The sequence below is a fragment of the Ceratotherium simum genome, chromosome 26 (assembly GCF_057802395.1).
Source record: "Ceratotherium simum simum isolate JZ-2026a chromosome 26, ASM5780239v1, whole genome shotgun sequence".
Classification (NCBI taxonomy): domain Eukaryota; kingdom Metazoa; phylum Chordata; class Mammalia; order Perissodactyla; family Rhinocerotidae; genus Ceratotherium; species Ceratotherium simum.
In genome coordinates this window covers 15,663,460-15,691,310 of record NC_141925.1, presented here as the reverse complement: position 1 = coordinate 15,691,310, position 27,851 = coordinate 15,663,460, and the positions used below count along the sequence as shown (strand labels likewise).

Genomic DNA, 27,851 nt, shown 5'->3' with positions numbered 1-27,851 from the left:
TCCTCCAACCTTCTCCACATCCAACAGACTCACTCTGCCTTCTAAATGCCTCCTGAGATGACTGAGGGCCAGAGACTTCCCTAACAACAGGTATTTGTTATAAGGTTAAGTGAGGGAAAGCACTGTAAAATTACACAGGGAAAAATTCTCATCCATGAAACAGAATTACAGAGAGGGAGAGAGAAGTATTAAAAAGGAAATGCACCAAAATGTCAACCCTGACCAGTTATGGATGGCAGGATCTTAGGTGGCTATTTTTCTCCTTTTAACCTTTCTATCTTTCCCAAATTCTTTCCAATGAATATGTATTTTTATTAGTAAGTGTTTTTTGATTATGAAACTCTCCTGTCCATTCTGTCTCCTGTTTGTTCCACAGCTAGCCCCTGGTTCTCCTCTCTCTCATCCACCTGGGATGCCTCTGCCAGTCTCGTCGTCTTCCAGCACCGCGTTTTTCAAATCAGTCCCCTGATCAGAAATCGTCAACAGCAGCCTGATCGCCATGACCTGAGGTTCAACAGCCTCGGCAGCCTGGCCCAGCGCGCTTGGCTCTACTCCTAGGCAGCCTGACTTCTCACTCTTCTCCAGTCAGGCTGCTCCCCTTATTGTGCCTCTTACCTGCCTGTCTGTACAGGTTCCTCCCCTCAGCCCTTCATTTACTGCCCCCTCCCCACCCCCACTCGTCTCCTGGCCTTCAAGTCAGCTCAGACCCCCGTCCACGTCAGCTGAGTCCTGTTAAGACCAGCAGGGCAGCCACCCCCACTGCCTGGTGTCTACCACGCACCAGCCCTTGGCCATGCGCTGACATGCGTTATCACAGTCACCTCACAACAGCCCTTTGAGGAAGCTTCTATTATTGGCCCCATTTTATAGCTGGTAAAACTGAGGCACAAAGAAGTCAAGTAGCTCAAGGCAATACAGCTATAATTTGAACCCAGGTCTGCCCCAGCCACCACCACCTTCCTCTTCCCTCCTTCGACACCGACAACCTACAGCACACAGCTTAGCAAGGGATCACACAGGACTCCCCATCACACAAGACCCCGCCCCTGATGTCAGGCGTCGGGCCTTTTATTCTATACCTCCCACACCACCCCCAGCAACCAAGAAGCTGCTGGAAACGATGCGAAGCTTACCAAGAGATTTGTTTCCATTGCTCAAAAGCAGGTTTTGTGAAATGACTGCTTTTTTCTGTGTAGAACGTGCCTGAAATGGGAAGCATACACCCATTTTCTACTTACGATAATTTTATTTTAAATTGTGTAAGAGGGAAAAAAATCCTGTCTTCAAACAACAACAAAAAAGCCTTTTTGAATAATTACTCCCTGATTTTGGGGGGTGGGGGGGATTTTGGTTTTCAATTTCGATTTGAAATTTCGTACGTCAGATATCTGTAGCTGAAGGCATCTCTCCCTCCTCTCATCTAGACAGTTCTCCCCCTCCCCATCTCACTTACCTGTCCTACATATTACCAACTGCTGCAGCCACACTCAACAATCCCCAGTTTTGGAGGCACGGCCTCTGAAAGACACACACGGCTCTAACTCCCCAGCTGACATATCCCAGCCACTGACAAGAGCTTTTGGGCATCACATTGTCACTGCATTTTCCACACCACCCTCCACACTGACACCAATTCTTCATTTTGAAAATGACTTTTCTTTTTTACAAGACACTGCAAGTTCCTTATTTAAGTGCCCCAAGAATCAGAGTTTATTATTATTCAGGTGACCTAATTTTTTTAATCACTTCTTCTAGTGCAATAATGATTTCCTAGAGTTTTACTCCCCAGGAAAGTTCTAGTCCCAGCTTCTGCCATCCTCTGAGACTACCGGTGCTTAAAATAAAAGAGCACCTTATGACATGTACCTTTTGTTTTTAATCCGATTTTGCCTTTCATTAAAATAAGGAGGAAAAAAATCAGTGCTCTCATTTTCAGTCATGTCAGTCCTACTCATCTGTTTCAGTCACTCAGCTGCACAGGTAGGGCGGCTCTCTTTCTCCAGTCAAGTTCATGGTACCTCATCCCCGGAGCCTGGGCCAGCATGTGGTTACTGAAACTCAGCTGACCATCATACAGAATGGCCAGCAAATTCTCAATCTTCCATTTATACTGGCTTGATACAAAATCAATTTAATTAATGGTAAAAAATTCACCTGAAATACAAGGTGTCCCTATTTTTCTCCTCATACTTTAGGATTTGGAAAAATAAAAATATAAGCAATGTATCATACTTGCTGAAAAGTTAGAAAACATAAGCCAAGAAAAGAAGCTAAGAGGATCCAAAATCTCACCCTCCAGCAATATTTTGTCCATCTCCTTTCCCATTCACTCATGCAGATATAAACATCATGTTTGCAATCCTGATGACTCAACAAACATTCAAGCACTATGTGTGGGCACTCCACTAAGTCCGGTAAAGGGACTATCTTGTTTGATCCATGCAATAGACTAGAAAACACGAGTTATTTTTGCTCCCATTTTACAGGTGAAGAAAAAAGGCTCAGAGTGGTTGGGACAAGTGACCTGACCCCTGCTCTATCGGCACACCTGTGAGCAACAGAGCTGAGATTCGGACCCAGGCCCCTCGACTCCAGACCTGAACACTAGGCCACACTACCACTTAGGACACACACAGCAACACATATAACCTCCTTTTTTCACTCAGCAGTATATTGTGAATGCCCTTATGTCAGTACATACAGATCTTCACCATGGGGCTCCATCATTTTAAATGACCCCATAACATTCCATTCAGTACCTGGACCACAATTTAACCAATCCCCTTCCGGCGGCTGTCTCCAATGTTGCACTAGCATGAACAAACCCACACATGTCTGTGTATATGGGTGTGTGTTTATGCACTCGTCCAATTATTTCCACTGGATATTTTTAAAAGTGGGATTGCTAAGTCAAAGTCATGTCCTTTTGTCTCCTTCTTTAAGGCTGTCAATGTGTCTTTGCAGTTTCTGGGAAAAGGCAGGTGCATCTGAATTTTGCTTTGCTCCATGTATCCTTTGTAGCAAGGCCCCCATTCTCTTCCCCACAGAATAAATTCTCAGCCTTCAACGAGAAGACAAGGGAAGCTTCATCTATCACAGTTATCACAATTTGAACTGGTGTTCTACCAAAACTGCTTCCCAGTCTGGGGAAGACCAAAAAGTATGTCTGCTATGATTCAGACTTCACTTTAACGCCCGACAACGCTTCAATTAGACAAAAAGAAAAAAAAGAATCTTATAAAAGCAGTTACATATCTGAGTTTCAGTTCCTGCTACAAAACGGGGAAAATATTACCTGCTCTACTAACTTTATTAGATTAGTATAAACACAAAAGGAACGCATGAACGTTAGTGAACAGGCAATGAAGCACATGGCCCTGGAGTCAGATCCCGTGCATTTGTGTCCAGTGACCACCACTTTCTAGCTGTGTGAGCTTACATGGGTATTTGGCCTCTCTGACCCTCCACATCCCCCTCCCAGAGCTGTTAAACAAGACAATCTAGGAAAAGCACTGAGCACAGAACCAGCCACACTGGTGTACCCCCTATAAAGGCTGGCCAGCACTGCCGTTGCTATAGTTGTGATAAAAGGGCCCTATTTATGTTACAGGGCACACTGGTGTAGGGGGCGTTACGATACTATACAGAGGAGAGCAGAGCCCAGCATTTCCCCTCGGGGTGAACTTCACACTGAAGCCACCTGCCAGTTACCTCGGGGGCGTGGTAGGAAATGCACTGGAAGATCCAGTCCATGGCGGGCGAGTACAAGGGGAGGTAGGATGGGAGCTCCACTCCCTGGACCACCAGCTGGTTCTGGACCGTATCCCCGTGAATCTACAGGAGACCAAAGAAACACTCAGGAAAAGAAGGAAAAGTCACATCATAAACAAAGCATGTGTACCTCACAGACTGTGCAGACTTGTAAGCATTTGGAGGGCCCTGAGAGAAACAGTCTGGGTTCTCAGGTTTTTTTTAAACTAGAAAAAACACATAGAAAGTTTCCCATGTCACCAAACTGAGCTGTTTGGGGAATGTGTGTTGTGCAAAGAAGTAACTCGATAAAAATGGAGCCAGCAGATGCTAAGAAGAAAGGCTGATCAACGGGAGACGCTTCCTGTTAACACATGCATATTAATTCCCTTTGCTCGTTCAGTACAATCAACACATTTTAATTGTCTGTAACAGACGCCACTGTCATTTTCAAGCGTTTACAGTTAAAGAGCTTTAAGGCAATCGCAACTTGGAAGACCAACTGGATTTTGTGAATTCACGATCACATAACTGTCATATCAATTAGCTGTTCTGCGAGTGTTCTCTTACCTGTTTGAACGTAAGGAGGAAGTCAAAGAAGTTCTTATTTAGGCTTTCTTTGAGATGTGGAGCCACTTCCATTCCCGCCTGTGGCCAAACAAAAGAAACTATCTTGATTATGGAAAAACAGGTTGCAAATAATATACACAGTATCATGTCATTTTTGTAAATTAAAAATATACACGTAGATAGATATAGGCATGGAGAAGTCCAGAAAGTTACTTTTTCTTCTTTTTGCTTATCTGTTTTCTTATTCAATAAGCATATATTGCTTTTATAAGAAAAACCACAGAAGCTATTTTTAATGAAATAAGGGCAACATTTGCAGTAATCGTCTTTGCAGTTTCCCAAAGGCAACGAATGTATTTCTGAACAGACGACCAAGGGAACAAATCAATACAGCACTAAGGGAGGAATGTACTCCCAAGATTGTGTATACAATATTCTCTTCCTCTCTAAAAAATGATAAACACACATGTGGCTGTACTTATTAAATGAAGCAAAAAGATTTTGGTATGTAAGAGTCAGCTGGGACTTCACTGTTGCGTTGTTAAAATAGACGGATTCATTCTTTGCTGGGCAGTCAAGGAAGTAGACATTCATTTTAATATATTTTAAGCAATTTTATGTAAGACGAGCAGGAAGTGTAACAATGCTATCATCCACTGGCTCCTGTGTTCATTGTTTAAAAAACAGATTGTAACATTTCCAGCTGAAAAAATCTGCTAATCACAGAGAAGGTGGCCAGAGCCCTGGGGTGGGATGGAAAAGTGAAGGCATGGGCCGTGGAGGGGAGCTGCCATGTTGAAAACAAAACAAAGCATCATAATGTTCCTTAAACAGAGCTCCTTGGATACACCTCAATTCCAAATTGTTGGCTTTAGCACAAAAACAACTTTGCAAGAGAAGTTGCTTTTCTGGGACCTGGTTTCTTCCAATGGGGACAGACTTCTGCCACTCCCCTCCCCCTCCCCAGAGGTCATGAAGACTAACAATCGTGATGTTTTTTAGATGGCTGTGAAGAATTCTGAGAAAAATTATGCGAGAACCACTGGGGCATTAAATTCCAAAGGCAGCTCTAAGGCTGCTGGGGATCTTCCCAAGGACAAGCACGTAGATGAAAAAAATACTAACAACAAATGTCAGATCGAGTTCTACTGTGTTCTGATTATATTGTCTTTCCTTCCACTTAATCATATCGTAGAAAAGGCAATAATTATCTGTTAGGTGACAGCACAGAAAGGCCCAGTGGACCAGCAGTCAGATGAGCTGAAGGGGCCATGACTTAGAGGAAGAGTTAATCATACTTTCCTTTAATACACCGCGTTGAGCTCCCCCCACGCCCTGCCCACTCGCTGCTTTTGTGTTTTGTTTATCTCTTCCCATCAAGCCCAATGAGCAGCTTGGAAGCCTGCTTGGGTCGAAAAGCTTTCCACGCAGAGCAGCAAGGGTAGTGGTTCATGATTTCCATCTGCTGTTTCTGCCTGCCTGGCATTCATTCCCTGTTTCTGCTATCAGCAGATTGGATTTGTCTTTGGGGAATCACACCTTCCTCTCGGACCACGAGGTTTGTGGTAGAGCTGGACCCAGCTCATCCTGACTTCTAGAGGTGGGCACATGATCCAGGCTTGATCAGTAGGCCTATCTTGTCCCATGGCCACAGTGATTGGTCTATCAATAGACAAGTGACCCAAGATAATCCACTGAGAATCAGCCCTGAGACTCTGACTGAAACTACTGGGGAAAAGGCGCTCTCCTTCCATTGGAGTTCCTAAGTTGTGAGAACGGAAGCCTGGAGCTGCCGTGGGTCACCACATGGAAACAGCAAGCCAGAGAATGAAGTCAACTGAGAGGAAAGCAGAGCTGAGTGATGAGGAAGGGACAATTCTTGACAATGCTCTAAGGCCCTGGATCCAACCATGCCTGCACTATGCCTAGCTGCTTCAGAGCCAATAAATCCCTCTTTTTACTGAAAGTAGTATGAACTGGGTTTTTCCCATTTGCAAACTGAAAGAATCCTTACTTATGCACAGATTGCCTTTTACTCTTTTTATGTAAAAGAATTTTTAGTAACTACCCACCCAAGGGAATAAATGCACTGCCTGGATTGACACAAATTATTTCAACAGATACAGTACGTTTCACCACCAGTCTTCCTGGGATGAGTCTGCAATCTCTCCTCATGGTCACAGAGTTTTAAAGTTGCATCTGCCATTCAAAGGCACTTTATATGCAACAAACATTATCTCTTCCCTCCTTTGTGTATCTTCAAACTTTACAACTGAACAGGTTTGCAAGGAATGGGTATTTCCCTCTCTTTCTGATTTCTCTTTAATAACCAGAATTATCTTCATAAGACACACAGTAATTCTAAATCTTTATTACTCTATTATTCAACTGACGTCAAGGTGAATTCAAAGAATCTGCTATGTTCTACAAGGGGAAAGGCAGCAGTGTAAAATTTATGCAAATGAGGGTATCCTGGCGTCTCCCCCAGAGGATCCAGCAGTGTTTTGTGCACAGTAGGCCCTCAGCCAACACTGAATCAGGAGGAGTATACAGGCTGCAATACATTCCAAAGTTGAAGCTCTAGGAAACATACCTGATATTCCTGTATGAAAAGTCCACCCTAAGTTACAAGCAGATGGCAGTGCATACACATTTTGGCCTCAGTTACAAACGGGAGCAGGCAGGCTACCCTTAAACGGAAGACTTTTTCTTTTCATTTCTCATCTATCATGGGACAGACCTATAAAAACGGTCCTCATGAAGATGTCTGCTATTCACTCTGAGGACACCAACTGTTTGACTTCCCTGTGACAGAGACCACAGGGCTTCTGTCACTTGCTAGATGTCATGTAAAAGAAGTGGATCACGGGCTGCGGGCTCTTGCCTTCTGATTTAATAATGTGAATAACCCCTAACTACAGCTTTGTCCTCAAAAAGTCGGGTTCATCAGGACCCTTCTGCACAGGGGCAATAAAGCCCTCTTTAGAGATGAATGATGCCGATGGAACTAGCCAGGACTTCCGCCGACAGCTGATGGAGACAAAGCCCCCATACGAGTTGAAGAAAAACAACCATAAACTCTCCATGGGTTGCATTTTTCACAAATGAAAAACTTAACAGTTTTAAGTAGAAGCTTCACGGTGCTTTAAAGGGGAGAAAGGCCAAGTGATTCACAAGCAGGACTGTCTTCCCCATCAGAGCAGCTGTGAAGACACCCTCCGAGGCCAGGCCACACAGACCCTGCCGCCCGTCGTCGCAAGGAGCACTGCTCCCTGCCAAACCACCCTCGCCACCCCACACTCTGAGCCAACTCTTTAATATGAGGACAGAAAAACTAATAAAACGATCAAATTCAAGACAAAGGGAGGGCCGGCCCCATGGCTTAGCGGTTAAGCGCGCGCGCTCCGCTGCTGGCGGCCCGGGTTCGGATCCTGGGCGCGCACCGACGCACTACTTCTCCGGCCATGCTGAGGCCGCGTCCCACATACAGCAACTAGAAGGATGTGCAGCTATGACATACAACTATCTACTGGGGCTTTAAGGGGAAAAAAATAAATAAATAAAATCTTTAAAAAAAAAAAAAAAAGACAAAGGGAAAGCACGTTTCAAGTCAATGAAAAGCAACCCAACAGCTGAGGCCTTGGGAGCCTCCTTCTCAGCAAGAATGGAGGAACAATTAATTCTGAAAACCAGTTCACTTGGAAGAAGATGACCTTGCACGTCCCCTAATTAGAGTTACAGTAAGTGGGTCTACTTTAAAATTAATTTTTAAAAGAAATCCTATAGCTCTGCTTTCTGTGGAAGAGCCGTGTTCTAAAATTAGAAGCTACTCAAGTCCTTCTTCCAGTGACTTGTGAGGTGGTGGGGAAGGGGAACCTGGTGAACATTTGAGGGAACAGGAAACTACCACATCTGTGAGCACAGCGGCTTGGCGCAGCCTACCCGGCAGAGATAGGCCCTGGCATACACTGACACCAGCGGGTCTCCGATCCCTCGAATCATGCATGTCAGTCGGGGCAGACATTCCGAAATCCCCCTGTTAGAGACAAAAAGTGGGCAGCATTACACCCCATGTGAGAACTCACTGTTCTTTTTAAAATAAAGATAAAGCTAACCTTCCTAAACTTAGGGGGAAAAAAATCAAGTTTCAGGAATAACCAAGTCCAAGTTTCAGAGTTTTCTAAGGCCACATAACAACAGTCTTCCTCTCTTGACACAATTCGTTCATTGAATTGTTTCTTTCATCTTTACTATTTGCTCAGTGCTGGAGTCTAATCTTCACTATTTTTCCCGCCGGAGTTTTTGTCCCCCAGTGATTGTCCATGGACTGGATCTTCTCACCTATCTATGTTCCTGTGCCACTGATCTGCTGTCCTGGGCCCCACCCCTTCATAGCACCCGCCACCTAGCCCGAGGCTGGCATCAGTGACCCCGTCAATGTGAACCATGATTTATTTCTCCTGTGACACAGGACTTTCCTCTGCCTGTTCCTTTTAAAATAAAGCTATTACCCTCCCCCACCTGGTGACGCAAAGTATCTGTTTCTTCAGCATCAATGTTATCCCTCCAAACGACCCCAGCATCCCTAGATCCCATCACACACATTTGGTACACATTCTGAATCCCACCACACGACTTCTCTGTGGAGCAATGTGGGTCAGCCCACGGCTTCGGGGAGTTTATCATCTAGATGCCATCCAACATGACCCAGCGCTTCCCTGGCTCTGCAGAAAGGAGGTCTGGTTTCCCCAGGCTCTGTAAATTCCTCTCAAAAAAATGTCTGAGGTGACCCAGAGTAGCATGGGGCTCAAGGGCAGAGGCTTGTACTTCTGACATTGTCATCTTCATCATCGTGGCCAGCAGCAGCGAACGCCAAACGTGGGCCAACTGCATGCCAGGTGCTGCTCTCAGCGCAGTGTGTGCAGCTAGCGGACCCTCCCAGACCTCTTCATAGGGCCTTGTTCTCAGAGGAGGAGGCTGAGGGTCAGAGATGCTCAATAACTTGATCAAGATGACACAGCTAGTAAGGGCAGAGCTAGGATTCAAATCCAGCTGAGATGATCTCTCATGAGCTACTCAACCAATCACTCCTAGCTTGAATCTTCTTCTCCAGAAAATGGGGATTAAAATGTTATCTCGACTTCATTAAGTTTTCATTTGAATTAAATGAGAAAATGCATGGAAGGTGCTTGGGATCAGATCTGTTACATACTAAGTACCCAAAGAATGATAGCTACTATTATATTGCCACTAGTGCTGCGTGTGTGTGTGTGAGAGAGAGAGAGATGCTTTTTGGAAATGTTACAGTTCTAGACATTTAAGAAGAGCCTTACGTTTTAGAGAGAAACTTGTTACACTTCAGGATGGATGCTTCGACATAACTACAAACACATTCCGGTAAGGAAGACATTTTCCAGACAGACTGTTCCCTAAGGGGGAAAAGACTAAACTATTCATGAACAGAACTAGGTATGTCTTCAGGAGATGGGGCCACAACAGCTCTCAACAATCCAGACAACTAAGTTAGCTAGTGGCTTGTGGTTTCTATATTTGGTTTTCAAGGTTTTATACTTACTCACGATAAAATTTGGAAAATGCTACAAGCTGATTCATGGCTGCACGCTAAATTTAAGCTGGGTTTTGAGCACTTCCAACCAAGGCTTTATGGGGAAAGAATGCACTTCAGATAACTAAGATTCAATTTGTGTAAGTCGAATTCTCTGTTCTTCAATATTGGCATTTGTGCAGAGAAGCCTGACCCTGTTCCTTTCAAGTTCTTGGAACCAGAGAAAACACGAAGATGAAGCATTTTAACTGAGACACTTAATGTGGGAATGTTCCTCAAGGAAAGAAAAGCCCGGTACATGGCATCATATTCAAAGTAAAAAAAAACAGAAAACTCTTTGGAGACAGCAAGAGTCAGGGGCTTCTACAACGTGGCTGGCCCTGGGTTTTCAGGCTAGCAACCGCACCGGGACCAAATTTTCAACAGGAGTTTCAGGGCACCCCATCACATGGCTTCTGTTAACAGCGCAACCCTTTTAGCCTATCTTTAAAACCCTCAGACAAAAAAAAAAGGATACAATCTCGGAATGAGCTCCCTGATGGAAGCAATCTTGAAAAACCAATTTAAGCATGTTTCTTTGGCCGTGTCATTTACATTCTCTGGAGAGAAGTGATCTGTAATACAAAAATAATACCCGTCAGCCCTCCTAATTCTCGGGATCTGTTACAGCTGCTATGAGCGCTGGGATAGGAAAATGTTACAATGGAGCAGAAGGAGGGGTGGGGTACCCCTGAGAGGCTTTCTAAGCACCAGGCGCTGTTCACAGTGCTTTACAGAAGTCAGCTAACCCCCCACCATAGCCTTCCGAGGTATATACTTACGTTACCTTCTTTTATACATACAGAGACCAAGGCACAAGGAAGTTTAGTAACTTGCCCAGGGCACACAGCAAGCAAATGTAGAGCCAGAATTCAACTCAGGCAGTCTGACTCCACAGCCTACACTCTTAAGCCACTGTCTCTAATATAATCCAGAGGTTCTTGGTGTACCCACCAGTAACCACGATGACATTGTTGAGAATTCCAGATGCTTTAGGAACCTGCAACTATAACATGAAATGTGATGGACGCTTGTGCTCCAAGTATCACATGGGCCAGACGTCAAGGTAAACCAAGGCCCTGAGGTTGGAAACCAGCCAGAGTTAGGCTGCCAGCTCAACACTGGCTCTAAGACTTGAGTCACCTGGTGGCAAAAATGCCAGTTTCTCCCATTATCTGTTCTCTTCCTCTTTAATCACAGAACTCTCACTTTTCTGCTGGGCGAACGGCCATCCTTGCAGCTAGATGTGGCCATGGGGCCAAGTTCTGGTCCCAGGATGTAAACACAAGTGCAACTTCTGGGAAACAGCTTTAAGAAAAGAGGCTTGACCTCCTTCACTCCTTTCTTCTTGCTGACTGGAATGCAGATGTGACAGCTGGAACCTCCATAACCATCTTGAACCATAAGAGCAAGAGAGAAGTCAGGATCCTGGCACCAGGGGCTGGCTGCCCCACCAGCCCTGACCTTCTTTGGTGTTGTTTTGAGCTTCCTGGTACTGCCACCCAAGCCTAATCTTGGGTACATACATCTCAGTAAGGAACAGGAGAGAGTACAGAACATGACACACATCTTAATAAGGAACGGAAGAGAGTATAGAACAATGAAAAAAACAAAACACTCATCAGCACCAAGAAGGCCACTGCTGAACTCTCACATGGAAATGATTTCTTCTAAATGATTTCCATACAGATTGGAGCCCGATCCCACACGGGATGTGCTTTATACTTTTAGGATTCAATCAAAAAGGGAGAAGTTCATGTCTTTAGAAGACAGCGAATGAATGTTAGCCTGCTGGCTCTCAGCCTGTGCAGTGAGTCGTTTTTTGTCCCTGATTCTGCTTTCTGCTACCTGGTAGTACATGAAGAAGGTCATCAAAATTCCTACGGAATCAGCAAAAAGATAAACCTCTAGGTGGTTCACCAGCACAGAAAAGGCACTAATCACACTGCAGATATTTTGGAATTGCAATCTCAAGTATTTATCTATTTTTGGATGTTCTAGCATGCTTCATTCATTCCAGAATTATTCACTTGCCATTTTCAAAGGGAAAGGAAATTACCATTTTCCCTTTCCTGGCTTAAACCCGGGCACTTAAAGTAACTTTTTCTCAAGTTCCAAGAGACCCAGACAGGAAAAGATAAAGGTTATTCTTAAATTCATTTGTCAATCTTGCCTTGTGGAACAGGGAAGGGCGGGGTTAATTTCCCTTCATATGACTGAATCATGTGACTTGAAACCCAAAACAAAAATAAGTCTCTGAAGTCACCTAATAAAATCCCTCACTTTCCAGTTGAGGGAACAGAGGTTCGGCAAAGAGTGGGACGACTGTGATTCAGGCTGCTGGGGAGCACTGGGAATCACAGAAGAGGCAAGATACCCCATGTATACGCTGGGACTGCAAGCCATGCAGTGATCTGCATACACCAATACAAAGGCTTCTGGCTTCCCTTCAGCTCAAGAGAAGATTTAGGAAAAGGACCATGTTATGCAGGACTTGAAAGTCTTTCAGCAAACTAAATATTACATTCTTTTACTTCATTTGCTCAATGCAAATGTTTTAAGAACCAACTAAAGGTAGTATTCTAGGCTATGGGGAGATAACAACACATCAGACAGACCTTGTCCTCATGAAGCTTACATTCCAGTGGGAGAAGAAACATAATCAACAGGGAAAAGAATCAGCAAGCAAACAAATGAGACAATATCTAATAGCAGTCAACAACATGAAAGACACAAAACTAGGTATTAGAATGGAGGGTGACTTGAGTGGGGGGAGGTTCATTAGATAGCGTGGTCAGAGAAAGCTCCTGCGGAGGTGGGATTTGAGCTGACCCTTGAATTACAAAAAGGAGCCAGCCATGCACAGATGTGGAGGAAATGTATTTCCAGGAGGAGGAAACAGCAAGTACAAAGGCCCTGGGGCAGGTATGAGCTCTGATATGGTCAAAGAGCAGGAAAGCAAGCCAAGGTGGTGAGCAGGAAGGGAAGAAGCAGGCATCACAAGCCAGGTTACATAGGGCTGTGGCCTTGGTGAGGAGTCTGAGAGTTTTTCTAAGTGCTACGGAAACTCCCTGAGTTTCTGAGCAGAGGAATGGCATGACATGACATGATTTATACTTTAGCACTTGGACTGCTACGTGGAAAACAAATTCAGAACTTGGAAATTGATTCAGAAGAGACTTCGAGGGCCGGCCCCATGGCTTAGCGGTTAAGTGCGCGCGCTCCGTTGCTGGCGGCCCGGTTTCGGATCCCAGGCGCGCACCACGCGCTGCTTCTCCAGCCACGCTGAGGCCACGTCCCACATGCAGCAACTAGAAGGATGTGCAACTATGACATACAATTATCTACTGGGGCTTTGGGGGAAAAAATAAATAAAAAAAAAAAGAAGAGACTTCAATGTAAGAAAGAGCAGAGATTTTTCCTTCTAGTTCCTACTTGTTTTTCTTTTATGGTGCTTCTTTTTCTGACCTCGAACTTCTGTGGATATTTTAGGAGGAGGGAGGAGACCAACGAGTCTAGTTCTCTTTCATTTGCCAAGTCTCCACCCCAGCAGTGAGAGGTCTCTTTACGTAGCAGTGCTTATAGGGATGTGACGCCATCTTAGCACGTGCCAGAAAGGCCAGGTCAGTTAGGGACGCTGCTCACCCGGATGCAGCCTCCATCAGCCAGGTGGCAAAACTGAAGATGGGAATGCCCACAGCTGATGATGAGAACCACGACTCAACAAACCCAAATTACTTCTCCCAAGATGGAAATTGAGTTACGTTATCACTTAGAGCAGACGGTCTCTTTACACATATGCAGGATTAAGAAACGTTGGGAAAAAATTCCCACATCTAGTAGCGTGTACCTTCCATGAACCCAAAGGACACGGATCTTTCTAAACTCATAAGAACTCCGCCTTAGTTACAACTCCTGAAGGTAAAGGGCCCAAATGTTAAATTCACCAGAAAGAACTTGATGCAAATGGAAAGAATTAGTACACATGCCACCAGATTTCTCTCTCAACATAATTTCTTTAGGCAGGATTCTGCACAGCTTTCAAAAGCTTTCCTCACAATTATTAAGAGTCATCCCCAAGATCACTGACATTTTTGAGAAAAGTCTGCCCCTTTCCCTTTCCGGTTCTTGGAACCAGAGATAACACATCACAGATGAAGATTTTTAACTGAAAGGGAGAAAAAAATGAAGAAATTATTTTCAAGGAAACAAAAGCCCGATTTGCATTGCTTGAGGTACAAAATAGGAATTGGAGAGGGAAGAACCTGAGAGACAAAAGCGCTCTTAACGTATTTACACAAGGCCTGGAAGTGAATATGAAAATAGCCCTTTATCTTGAACTTTTCTAGTTTAAGTAGGGAGTAAGTTATTAGTAATTTTTCCTTAATTGGCCCTAAAATGTTGTTTGTATAGTGAAAATTGAGAGGAAAGAAAATTATTGCACTAGATGCAAACTCAAACGCCCCTGGGGGCCAGACAAGTAATAGAAAGATTTTTAAGCAGTTAGGGGTACAACAGGAAGGAGTAGAACCTATATCAAAAAGCATTAAAAAAATACTGTAGGGCCACCCCCAGTGGCCTAGTGGTTAAGTTTGGCACGTTCCACTTCAGTGGCCCAGATTCGGTTCCCAGGCTCAGTTCCTGGGCACAGACCTACACCACTTGTCTGTCAGTGGCCATGCTGTGGTGGCGGCTCACATACAAAAAGAGGAAGATTGGCAGTGGATGTTAGCTCAGGGCAAATCTTCCTCAGCAAAAAAAAAAAAATTACTGTTGTAGCCAAAGAAAACACCTAAATGAAATGGGTTTAATTCCACCTTTAGGCTGAGGGTTTACTGCTGCTGATATAGCACATGGAATACAAGCTGGCAAGTGTAAAATAAACGCGCCCAGATTTCCCAAATCCTTAAGCTGACAGAGAAGGCCCTTCCCCTCATGCTGGCCCCTGCCTACCTTTCCAGGCTCATGGCTCTCCCAATCTTGAGAAGCCTAGAACGTGGAAAGAGCTATTAAAAACATCATTGGTGTGATGTGGTGGAGGAGAGGATCTAGAGCAGCACCATCCAGTAGAAATATCATGTGAGCCACATTCAAAAAGGTAAAACAAAGGGCTGGCCCGGTGGCGCAAGCGGTTAGGTGCGCACACTCTGCTGTGGTGGCCCGGGGTTCGCCGGTTCAGATCCCGGGCACGTACCGACACACCGCTTGTCAAGCCATGCTGTGGCAGCATCCCATATAAAGTGGAAGAAGATGGGCATGGATGTTAGCCCGGGGCCAGTCTTCCTCAGCAAAAAGAGGAGGATTGGCATTGGATGTTAGCTCAGGGCCAATCTTCCTCACAAAAAAAAAAAAAGGTAAAACAAAACCAGTGAAACTTCAATAATGTACTTCATTTAACCCAATTCATCCAAAATATCATTTCAACATATAATCAATATAAAAACATTATTAGTGAGATACTCTATGGTCTTTGTGTTAAATCTCTGAAACCCAGTGTATTTTTTAATATGTTTGGGCTGGCCAGCTCTCAAGTGCTCAAGAGCCCCAGGTGACTGGCGGCCGCCATATTGGACAGCGTGGGTCCAGTGCTAAGAGCAAGGCTCTCCATAGCTGGAGGCAGGGCCACAGGCAAGTCCCTGACTCTTCCGCACTGGGTTTGCCTATCTATAATGAGACAAGATGATTCCTAAGAGCTTTTCTAGCCCTTAAGGTCTGGAGAGTTCTGTCTCTTTTTTCCTAAGAAAGGTGAATACCTTTCTTATGTATGTATGTATACATACATACATAGATGGATGAAAGAAAGAACGAATGAATGAACACAGGTCAAATCATGGGTTACTGTCGCTGATGCCATCATCTGGCTAGGAGCAGAAGGAGAGGGAGCGAAGGTAGAGCAAGCCTGCTGTTCTAATTTCCAGGATGGGAACGTCTCCTTAGAGCAGCACCATAACTTGAAAAGGAGGGATGAAAGGAAAAGGAAGCTGCTGTTGTGAGTTCCATGTGGCCAGACACATCATCATTATTTATAGGACAAATGAAATTCATAATCTAGTTGTCCCATTATAACCGCCTGAGAATTTAAAATTGATTGGCAATAAATTCAAGGCAAACATCACCTGGGCATAGATTGTAGATTCAAAGCATCTGTTATTATTGATTTATTTGACACTGTTCTTTAGTACATATACAGTTAGTTTTTTAAGGCAATTTGCTTCTTAGGAAAGCTATGGAGGGAAAATATTAAAATGTCAAACAGCAGAGGAAATCAAGTTGGTGTGAAAGTTCAGCTGAATGAAATTATAATACATTTTCATGCTATGGATTCACATGACTTGCCCAAATTCCTAGCTGGGCTGTTTGAAAACCTCCTAATGTTTTTAAAGACTGAGATGATAAGAAATCTGCAAAGATGTTTCTTTTACTTTTCATACACCAAAAATAAACAACTTTATATCGAGTCTCAATAAATCGTGACTCGATATAGACCTCCTAATCCCGACTCCAGGGTAGAACGAAAGCCGTGCAACAGCCGTGACGTTACCTGGTAAGACGCTGCGGTTATCCACACACATGGAAAGGATGCGCTCGTACACGAGCTTTCCTGGGGACAAAAGGACAGATGGTCATGCTCTTCAGGAGCAAACACTAAATAAACGTTTGCTAATTAGGGACATGGCGATGGCATCACCCAGACGAGCTTCCACTTGTGATCGTATGCTGCCACCTGGTGGGACAAAGTTTAAGCCACATTTCTTTTGTTTTTTTGTTTTTGTCTTTTACTTGCTGTGAAAGGCAGGAAAGTGATTCTTCTCCCCTTAGAGTCTTAACTGAAACTTAGGGCCAAAGGAGGCTCAGGCACCTCCATCTACGCAATGGAGAATGGTCCACCTCACACTCGAGGCCAGAAGCTGCAAACAGGCAGCCCAGGGGCCGAGTCCAGCCAGGGATCCATTTTGTTTGGTCCACAACACGATGGCCCACAAAGTGTTCTAACATTTTTTGGATTAGCTGCCAACAGATAAAAATTGGGAGAATTCACGTGAAAAACTGGATTTCCTGTGTCTTCATGTACTGTGTGCCACAAATGGCTCATGCCCATGCAGGATAAAAATGAGCTCAACAGATTAGTAGCTGCCCCTGAAATAGCAAATATACTACTCAGTTTGCCACAGTCTCCGCTGCTCCCTCCTGTCTCTCATCAACAGCCTACTTCACTTATTTATATGATCTGCCTGGTCCTAGAAGCACTGCAATTTGAGATTTAACTATATATAGCAAGTTCTACAAGGGCAGAGAGGTGTGTCTGTTTTGTTCACTGACATATCCTCAGTCCCTAAGATCAGTGCCTAGCATACAGTGGGTGCTCAATCTTTGCTGGATGGATGAACATATTTTAGGTTGTGTGGGTCACAGGTCACTACTGCAACTCCTCAACTCTGCTGCTGCAGCTCAAAAGCAGCCATAGACAATATGTCAACAAATGAATGTGGTTGTGTTCCAATAAAACTTTATTTACAAAAACACGTGGGCAGTCTGGACTTGGTTTACAGGCCAACCCCTAACATAGCACAAAAAGCTTTATTTACTCTGTGCATGTATTTTGGAAAATGCTATCAATATTCAAGGGATAAAAATTATAGTTCTGTTCATTTCTGGACCTTCCCAAATCACCTTTCATGTCAAAAGTATTTCCCCATGCTCATTTTTTTCCCCATGACCCCATCAATCAGGACAGTAAGGAACCACACACACCTTGTTCATACATGGAAAAAGAGACAGGAAGGTTATAAGGACCATTTCTGGTCAAAGAACTTGAGATCCAATGACATCATCAAGAAATGACAGAATGCTAGAATTACGTGCACGAAGCCAGCCAAGCGAAGAGGACCCAGGTGCCTCTGCCAGTATGGACCACTTACATTACAATCACCTCAAGACACCTGCTGCAAATTACATTCCTGGGGCCCTGGGGCCCACCTCAGAGCCAGTGAAAAAGAACCTCTTAGGGGGTGAGGCCCAGGAATATGAATTTTGAGTAACCTTGCTAGGGAATTCTCATCCACACCAAGCGTGAGAACCACTGATTTAGGCAGGCACCACGGGTCTCTGAGCTAAAACTTGCCTTGGGTGTGGGGATCTCTAGAAACTGCGAAAAGCCTCCTCCCCCTCTAAGCCAGTGGTTCTCAACCTTGGCTGAACACTCAGAGCACCTGGGGCTCCTGACAATATGCTGACGCCTGTGTCCATCCTCAGAGGTCCTGATGTAAATGGTCTGGGGTGCAGTGTGACCATCCGGAGCGTTGTGAAAGCTCCCCAGGTGTGCAGCCAAGGATGAGAACCATCGATTCAATTTAAAGATTCCCATGGAGCCTCAGAGAATAAGCCCCAGTTCTCAAAGCCACCTGCCTTCGTCCTCCGGGCAGGAAGTGTTTGGTTACCCTGCAGCCGTGGTCTCCCCACGGCAGCCACAGCTGGTGCCAGAGGCCTCCTCCGAGATGAGCACACAGAACCCCCAGCACTGCGACTGCGTGCAATTCCACCTCGGGCCATCACAGCAAGCCACGCTGGGCAGCCGTGTAACTTCTCACCTCCCATGCTGTGTGCACAGGCCTTAAGAGCACAAAACATCTTTACTTCCTCTACAAAAACCTTGCCATCTCTCTAAAACTAGCTTTCTTTAAAAAACCAAAAAACCTGATTTTTATATTCACCTTCATATTCTAAGGGACCGTTAACTACAAAATCATTTTTGGCCAAACGAGTTTGGTGAATTTTTCTTCCTTTGTTAAGTTAGTGGACAACTGTTTTGACAAATAATACCCGATCCTAGATTTACTTCCTTTCTTGATTCACATTTTTATAAATCAAGATACTAAAACAGATAAATAACGACAGTGATAGGAGTTAACGTTTTCTGAGCACTTACTTAGTGCCAGGCACTGTTCAGAGTTGTGTACCCTGAGCTCTGCCACACGGCTCTGTAGGCGGAGAGGCAGGCATGGGACACAGGCAGGGACTCCAGGGCCCAGCTCTGTGCTCGCTGCCTCTCATGAAATTCCAACAGAAGTCCAGCACGCACACCCCGCCTGCAGACGCCCGGGCCGTGTCCCACACCCTGCCCAGAAACATGCTCCAACCCTCGGTCAGTCAGGTCAACAGCCACTACACACCTGCCCCGTACCGCCGCACACCTTCCTATGGAACAGACAGCACTGACAACGCATACGAGGGGGGCCTCAGCACCCCGAGGTCCCACCCAAGCAAAGCTGAGTTCCATCCACTCCTTGTTTAAAAGGTGGAAACTGCTCATTAGCCCCAGAGCATAAAAAGCCTCCTTGACGCAGGCCGCCTCACAGGCCTGAGGAATGTTATTCACAAAGATTCAGACAATGGTACGGCTGGGAACTCCACCCAAAGTGGAGAGGAGGGAGGGAAGTGCTGAGAGCAGGTAGCTCATCCCAATGTTTGGTTTCCAATAGGAAAAGCGTTCCCACGGCTCAAAATTCAAAAAGGCTGCAAAGGTATTGAACCAAGTTTCTCTCTCAGCCCATCCCCATCCACGCCCTCTGAGGGTTCCCACTTTTATTAGCTTTTTGGGTATCCTAATGTTTCCTTTTTTTTTTTTGGTGAGAAAGATTGTCGCTGAGCTAACCTCTGTGCCAATCTTCCCCCATTTTGTATGTGGGACACCTCCACAGCATGATTTGATGAGCGGTGTGTGGGTCCGCACCCGAAATCTGAACCCTCGAACCCTGGGCAGCCATAGCAGAGCACGCAAACCTAACCACTATGCCACCAGGCCAGCTCCCCTTCTAATGTTTCTTTAGACAAATACAAGTGAATATGAACAAGTATTCTGATTTTTCCTTACACAAAATGGAACATACTCTGTAGCTGTTCCACAGCTTGACTTTGTTACGTGACGACATACCCTGGAAATCTTTCTGTACCAGAACACAGAGCCCATCCTCATTGTTAGAGGCCTCCTAGTGCTCCAACATACACACGTACCATCATCTATTTAACTGGTCCCCTACTGATGGCCAGTTGGGTTATTTCTAATCTTCTGGAATCACAAATGGGATGAATTCCCAGAGGGGAAGTTGCTGGATCAAAGGAGAGCAGAGTGTCCCCCATGAACCAACTACAAGAGAAACAGAGCTGGTGCTTTGACTGCATAGAGAACTCAATTTGAGTCCCAGCTCTGCACTTACTACCCTTGTGACCTCGGGCAAAAGCTACTTTACTTCTCTGTGCCTCAGCTTCCTCATCTGTGAAATGGGGACAATTACAGACCCCACCTCACAGGGATGTTACAAAGATGATGTGACTTAATATATAAAGCACCTAGGACAGTCAGGCCAGAGGACGTTATTTGTTGAGTGTTTATCACCGTTATTTAACTCCCAGCCCAGCTACTTTCTGGGCTACAGCAAGGAGGCAGGCATCTGCACGACATGCCCGCTTGCCGAGGTATGAGACTGGGATGTGCCAGCAGAGGCTGGCAGAATGGCTGCCCAAAATTCTCGCAGGGTTAACGTCTGGATCTAGCCAGGCCGGCAGGTTAGAAACTGGACCTCATCGGTGTCCCCAGGCTAGTCTCGCTCAGGGGCGCTGACTTGTGCAAAAGGAACTGCCAGGAGGCTGGTGAGGGAAACCAGAAGGCCAGTGTGATATTCACCACGAGAAACAGAACGGTCAGGAGAACCAGACACAGCCACTGGCCTCTGGCCCTGACCGACGTCCTCGCTCCCTGGAGGCAAGCTGTGCATGAGGACAAGTCGAGGCCCAAGGGGTGTATGACCTGATATCTACTCTGAGGGCCTAACGCACCCATCCATTCTGGATCACTTCTCCCATCTCCACTGCCTCCCCGGGTCTAGGCCACACTCATTCCTCAACTGAATGGCTGCAGTGGCCTCCTAACCGTGCTCCCTGTTCCACCCCCGCCCTACAGTCTAGTCTCAACCCAGCTGCCAGAGGGAGCCCATTAAAACCCAAATCGGATCGTGTGCCTTCTCTGCTTAACACCCCGTGACTCCTCACAGCCTCAAGGTCATAGCGAAAGTCGTTCCAATGGCCTACACGGCCCGCCAGGGCTCTGGCCATGTCAGCTCCTGCGCCGCCAGCCCCTCGCTCATCCCATTCCAGCCATCCTGGCCTCTCAGGTCCCCAACCCTGCCAGGCCTGCTCCCACCCCAGGGTCTCTGCACTGGCCGTTCCTTGGCCTAACCAGGCCCCATGTCTCCAGCATGTGGCTCATCTCTCACCTCCTTCAAGTACTTGCTCACATCTCACCTTCTCAGCGAGGCCTCCTCTGACCCGCTATTTAAGAGTGCAGCCCGCCCCCACCCCTGCCCACTTCCCTCAATTCCCCTCACCCTGCTCTGTTTTGTTCTGCCTTTCCTCCATACAACTGATCATCATCTAACATACAATCGGGTTTATTTATTTGTTCCGTAAATCCTCTCTCACCAGCACATAAGCCCACAAAGGCAGGGATTTTTGTCTCTTATTTGCTGACACATCCTCTGCGCCCAGCAGAGCGCCTGACGCCACCTCTCCGGGTCATGTGAACCCCACAGGTCCTGTCTTTCAGCTGGGACATCTCTTCTTTTAGCCCAGTCAGCTCCCACTCCCCTTTCTTCTGGCCACAGCATCACCTTTCCTCTTTCGGGGTGACCCAGGCCTGGACAATCTGCATATTTCATCCCCGATACCATGAGTGGTTCAGGGACTGACGTGTAATCCAAGCCAGGACAACAGGACGGAATTCTGCTGGAATGCCTGGAAAAGAGAAGTTCTTCCTTGTCCTGGGAAGCTGACAGAAGCTGCAGCCACGTTGTGGAGTTCAAGAATGAAACAAACCCAAGGGAAAGTACTAGAAAAAGCCAAGGTCCTGAAGACACTGTTTGAGTTCCTAACACCAGCTGTACCTGAAGCCAGAAACTACCCCCTGGACTTTTCAACATAAGTCAATAAAGACCCCTTTTCCAAGACTAGTATGAGTTAGGTTTCCTATCACTTGTTCTAGCTAACACACTCAGGTCTCTGGGCCCCTCTGCAGAAATAAATGGGTCTCTCCGAATGACATCTTGTTTTCTGACACATTAGATGTTTCAATGGGATACAGATAAGACTGGCTGGGTTGGGAGCTCATTGGTCCTTCCTCAGTAAGACAGCAAATGTCTATTGTGACCTCCTATGTGTTCAGCTCTCAGAAGATGACTCTGTTTCCTAGCTCTTGCGGCCACCTCACTTAACATCACATATGGCCTAGAGGGCTGCATGGTTTGGGCAAACTGTTAATGGCAGGATTCCCTGGCCACTGACCACTGCCAAGCAGCACAGAGGCCTCCTGTTTCTCCAGAGGGTTCCAGGTTATTCTCTTCAGTCTAGACCTCTCTGCTGGGCTCCCAAAGATCATTGTGCCTGAGGGGCAGAGCGTGGGACAAGGGGCAGCAGGAAGACCTCATAAGAGCCGCAGCCATCACTCAGGCAGGAGAGGACTGTGGCTTGGACTAAGGTTTTAACAGTGAAGACAGAGAAAAATGGACAGATTAGGGAGAGTCAGGAGGCTGAACTGAAGAACTTGGTGATGGACCGGACGTGTGGCATAGGGGAGAAGACTGCGATTTCCAGCTTGTGCAACAGAGTACACGGTGCTGTCACTCCCCGAGGCAGAAACCCACTGGAGGTAAGGAAGGGGCCGGGAAGAGATGCAGAGCTCAGTTCTGACAAAGTAAGTTCCAGATGCCATGAGATGGTGATGGACCACAGCTGGTTTAGACAGGACATGAGCCACCCAGCTCACCCCGCTTCACTCACTCACTTTACTAGCCTATCAGAAGGTCAGAAGAAATATAATTTAATATTTTTTCAAAAATAGCACCCTTGCTAATGAGCATGGCGGGGGCTGGTTTGGTCTCTCTCAAAGTTTACCTAATTACTTAAACCACCACAGAACCTAATTTAAAGCAACTCTACCGCCCAACTTCGGGCAAAACAAACGTATTTCCTAGATCTAAGATGGATATGACTATACTCACCAAATGTATCGAGTATGTCGGTGATGAGGACAAACTTGCTTGGATAGAACTGGATAACGCTGGTGTCCGAAAGAAGCTTTGAACACTAGAAAAAGAGAGGAGAAAATTCACTCTGTTGTGTCTGACTTTGTCGGAATGCTCCAGGCCTGGAAAATTAAGGATTTCTACAAATAGGTACAGGTGCTTACATGTGCCAAGCCGTGTGCCAGACATTGGAGATATAATGATAAGCAAAACCACTGTGCTTCAGACAAAGAGAGCCAGGCTCTGCTCACGTCAGAGCCTCGTAAGAAGACAGTACCACCTCCCTTCAGGAAAGCCACAGGACTGAGCAACCTTCTCCAGAAGGGTCTCTGCTCATACACTGAACTAGGCCAGCATTCAAAGCCACCGAGGGAAGTCAATGACACCTCTCCCATCAGTGACCTCGCAGATGACTCAATCTTCGTTCCAAGTGCTTTTCAGCATGGCTTCCTCTGGTTTATTTCAGGATGTTCTCGATTCTTAAACATTCTTTTCTATGAGTGACCCCATAAGTAACTCTCCAGGGTTTCTTAAACTAGCACCTATTATTTATACTCGCTCCCACATTTTCCTCTAAAAGGGACAGGACAAGCTTCAAGTACATGTTTCTCCAGAACTATGATCTTCAACGCTGGGAACGTTTCAGCTTTTCAGGGAAAATTGCTCAATCCCCATGCTGTCACTCACACCAGAGGGCCATCAACACGTTCAGGACTCTTAATGGAAGAGTGTAGCCACACAAAGTGGCCCCAAACACCCCAGATTAAGTCATCTTTTATAACCAGAAACAAAAAATCTACTCCTATTTTGAAGAACTAAATTTAATGCCTTGAAGTCTTTACAAATTCAAAAGTCAACATGAGGAACTAAATCACCTTGCCATATTTTGTCATTCCAACGGTTGGCTCTCAGATAAACGTCACTTAAAAACAAAAAATATTTGGACATTTAGAAAGGGTCGTTTAATATGCATTTCCAACGTGCAGAGAATGGTTAGAAAGTTCATCTGATCAAGAGGCAGACTGACGTGTTTTCAGTTTAGCGTTGTTACCCCATCTCTAAATTCTTAGATTTACCAAGGTTCTCCTTAGCATTACACTCCTAAAAGTAAAAATGTGTCTAATTTGTGAAACATCCTCTTACAGTCCAAATGTTATTGGGGGTGGGGGCGGAGGGGTGAGGGGGACGTAAGCTGTGAAAACAACGGTGTTGACACCAAACGTGGCATTTGGATGGACCTAGAACTCCCATCTCCTGGCGCCTTGTTTTGTGTTTTTCACATGCCCTTGATGAGAGCTCCAACTTAAACAATTACCCCGTGAGATTTCAGGGCTTGGAGAAAGCAAACAACTCAGAATCCTAGAGACTGTTTACAGTACACAGCTCTTGGTTCCTAGGGATGTGACATCTCCCAATTCCTACCCAGGGCCCCTCGGAGATGAGTTACTGCCCACTGGTGAGGTGAGAGAGAGAGAATTCAAACAGAAGATTGCAAATTAAACACAGCTGGCCTTTCCCAACATCCGTGCACTGATTTTTTCCCCCACGCTGGTGTCACAGAACATATATTTTATAAAGGATAACAGGAAGCAGAATTTTTCTAATCCAAAGTTAAAGTCATAATAATGTTATGAATCGAAGTTACCTTTTAAATCACTATTTTGAAGATTCCACACTTTTTTAAAGCTTTGCTGCAGTTTCCTAAACTTATGCAGTAAGAATCAGGCACCCCAGGGTGTGTTTTAAAACACATTCTCTGCTCTACTCCAAACCTGGTCACAACTTCCAGCCGAGACACCAAGGAAGAGTATTTTTAACAAGGGCTCCAGGGCACAGCGGCACTGAAACAAGCCCGGGCCCCACTGGGTTCGTGACCTCCACAACCCGCAGCACTCTCTGGACGGACCGACCATTCTACAAAGTGTTCTCAGCTTCGGAACCATCTGGGGAGCTTTTAACAATAATAGCGCCTGGGTCCTACTCCCAGAGAGTCTGATTAAACTGGTCTGGGGTGTAGCTTGGACTCAGATTTTTTAAAGCTCCCAAGTGATTCTAATGTGCAGCCGAGGTTGAGAACCATTGTCATACACATTTCCTGAATGAGTGACTGATAAATTACTCTGCCTGAAATACTTGCTATTAAACTTATTAACATTGCTGGAAAAATACTAAAGGATGTTTTTCATTTATTTCCAATTAGCAACATTCTAGAAGGACACTAGCAGTTTCTAAAATTAAGTTAGGATTAAAAAAATATATCTGAATAACCAAAGCAAATGGATAAATTAAAAGATAACCTATGGCTGGGTACTACGGAAGAATGAATGGATGGATGGAAGGAAAGAGACTAAATAATCAGATGACAATTACTACCCAGAATACATGAAAAAATCCTAAAAATTGTGAAAATTAATAAAAGGAAACCTCCTTTCAAATGGAGTCAGGGAGGCGGCCCGGTCACATAGTGGTTAAGTGCACACTCCACTTCAGCGGCCCGGAGTTCACAGGTTCGGATCCGGGGCATGGACCGACGCACTGCTCGTCAAGCCATGCTGTGGCGGCGTCCCATATAAAGTAGAGGAAGATGGGCAGGGATGTTAGCCCAGGGCCAGTCTTCCTCAGCAAAAAAGAGGAGGATTGGCATCGGATGTTAGCTCAGGGCTGATCTTCCTCACAAAAAAAATAAAATAAAATGGAGTCAGGAGGCCAGAAGGGGGAGCTCCCATGCAGTACCACTTGAGGTCAAATACAGGAAAGAGAGTCCATTATAGATCCCAACAGAAGGAAGTTAACAGGAAAGAACTGTTAATTACAGAAAGAAATGTTCATTGCATCACAAACAGAAATCCACTACACCAGCAACTAGCCAATGAGAACGTGTCATCACCCTGAATTCTTGCTTTTCTCCAATAGACTTTCATTCAAAACAACCCATCCCAACTTCCTCCTTTTTCTCTGTAAAATACCGTTCCTCTTCCTTGTTTGTTAGATTTGCCTATGGTCTGCCACAGCATGCACATCTCAAATTACAATTCTTTGGCTATTCCCGAATAAACTCATTTTGCTGGTAAAATAACTAGCTGTTTTATTTTTAAGGCTGACAAAATCAACAAGAAAAATACAAATAACATAATGGAAAAATGAGCAACAGGAATCCACAAAAGACATTTTACAAAAAAGGAAATTGTAATGGCCAATAAACATGTGAAAAGATGCTCAATCTTATAATCAGAAAACTACAAATTAAAACCACAATAAAATATGATTTTATTACCTCTTAAATTGGGAAAATTAAAACAGAAAGTCTGCTCGTACCAAATGTCGGTAGAATGCTGAACAGCACAGACTCTCATACCCCACTGCTGGCACAGCATCCACTTGGAAAGTGACTTGGCATCGCCTGGTAAAGGCTGAAGAGGCTCAGGCCTACACCTGAGCAACTCTACTCCTAGGGACGGGCCTTCATCTAGAGAAAGGCCAGCAGACACGAACAAGAGTGTACACAGCAACATCGTTCATAACAATGAAAAAAGAAAAAGAACAGGAAAGAACTAGATGCCCATCAACAGAATGAAGGATACATAATTTATGCGCCAGGAGACTCACTATTGTTAAGATGGCAGATCTCTCCAACTCATCTACAGGGTCAATGCAATCCCTATCAAAACCCCAGAAGATTTGGGGTTTTCGCAGGGGAGTGGGTAGAAATTGACAAGATGATCCTAAAAATCATATGGAAATGCAAAGGACCCAGAAAAGCCAAAACAATTTTGAAAAAGAAGAACAAAGTTAAAAGATTTATGCTACCCAGTTTCAAAACTTACCATAAAGCTACAGGAATCAGGACAGTATGGTATTGGCATGAGGACAGACTTACAGATCTATGGAATAGACTTGAGTCCAGAAATAAATCCTTATATTTATGGTCAACTGACTTTTGACAAAGGTGCCAAGATAATTCAACAGGGAAAAGCTAGTCTCTTCAACAAATGCTGCTGAGACAAGTGGATATCCATACGCAAAAAAAAAATAAAATAAGCTTAGACCCTTATACTACACACAAAAATTAATTCAAAATGGACCACAGACCTAGATGTAAGAGCTAAAACTATAAAACTTCTAGAAGAAAACGGAAAAAAATTCTCATGACCTTGAGTTAGGCAGAGTTTTTAGATACAACTCCAAAAATGAGCCAAAAAAGAGACGACTGATAAATTGGACTTCATTAAAATTAAAAACTTCTCTACTTCAAAAGACACCATTATGAAAATGAAAAGACAAGCCAGAGACTAGGAGAACATTTGTAGATCATATGTTTGATAAAGAACTTGTATCAAAGATATATAAAGAATTGTTACAACTCAACAAGAAGATAAACAACCTGATTTTAAAAATGGGCAAGTGTGACGGGGCGGGCCCAGTGGTGTAGTGGTTGAGTTCACGTGCTTCACTTTGGCAGCCCAGGGTTCACAGGTTCAGATCCTGGGCGCAGATCTATGCACCGCTTATCAAGCCATGCCGTGGCGGCATCCCACATATAAAGTAGAGGAAGATGGGCATGGATGTTAGCCCAGGGCCAATCTTCCTCAGCAAAAAAGAGGAAGATTGGCAATGGATGTTAGCTCAGGGCTAATCTTCCTCATCAAAAAAATAAAGGGCACGTGCTGAATAGACATTTCACTAAAGAAGATATAAAAATGGCCAATAAGCACATGGAAAGATGCTCAACATCATTAGTCAGTGGGGACACACAAATTAAACCACAATGAGACACCACTTCAAACCCACTAGGATGGGTATAATCAAAAAGACAGACAACACATGTTGGAAAAGATGTGGAGGAAATGATCTCA

The 27,851-nt window shown here is 45.0% G+C and overlaps 1 protein-coding gene across 2 annotated transcripts in view; it reads right to left on the bottom strand.

Moving 5' to 3' along the window:
- Positions 1-27,851, bottom strand: part of VPS35L (VPS35 endosomal protein sorting factor like) — a 117,748-nt gene that overhangs the window by 65,821 nt on the left and 24,076 nt on the right. For both annotated transcript variants that reach the window (XM_087417062.1, XM_014796339.2), the window contains exons 8-14: positions 22,975-23,059; positions 16,467-16,526; positions 10,404-10,500; positions 9,654-9,701; positions 8,263-8,356; positions 4,321-4,398; positions 3,712-3,834 (exon numbers count right to left, since the gene is read on the bottom strand). In XM_087417062.1, the coding sequence (XP_087273188.1) occupies positions 3,712-3,834; positions 4,321-4,398; positions 8,263-8,356; positions 9,654-9,701; positions 10,404-10,500; positions 16,467-16,526; positions 22,975-23,059 (585 nt within the window). The remainder of the gene's footprint in view (positions 1-3,711; positions 3,835-4,320; positions 4,399-8,262; positions 8,357-9,653; positions 9,702-10,403; positions 10,501-16,466; positions 16,527-22,974; positions 23,060-27,851) is intronic.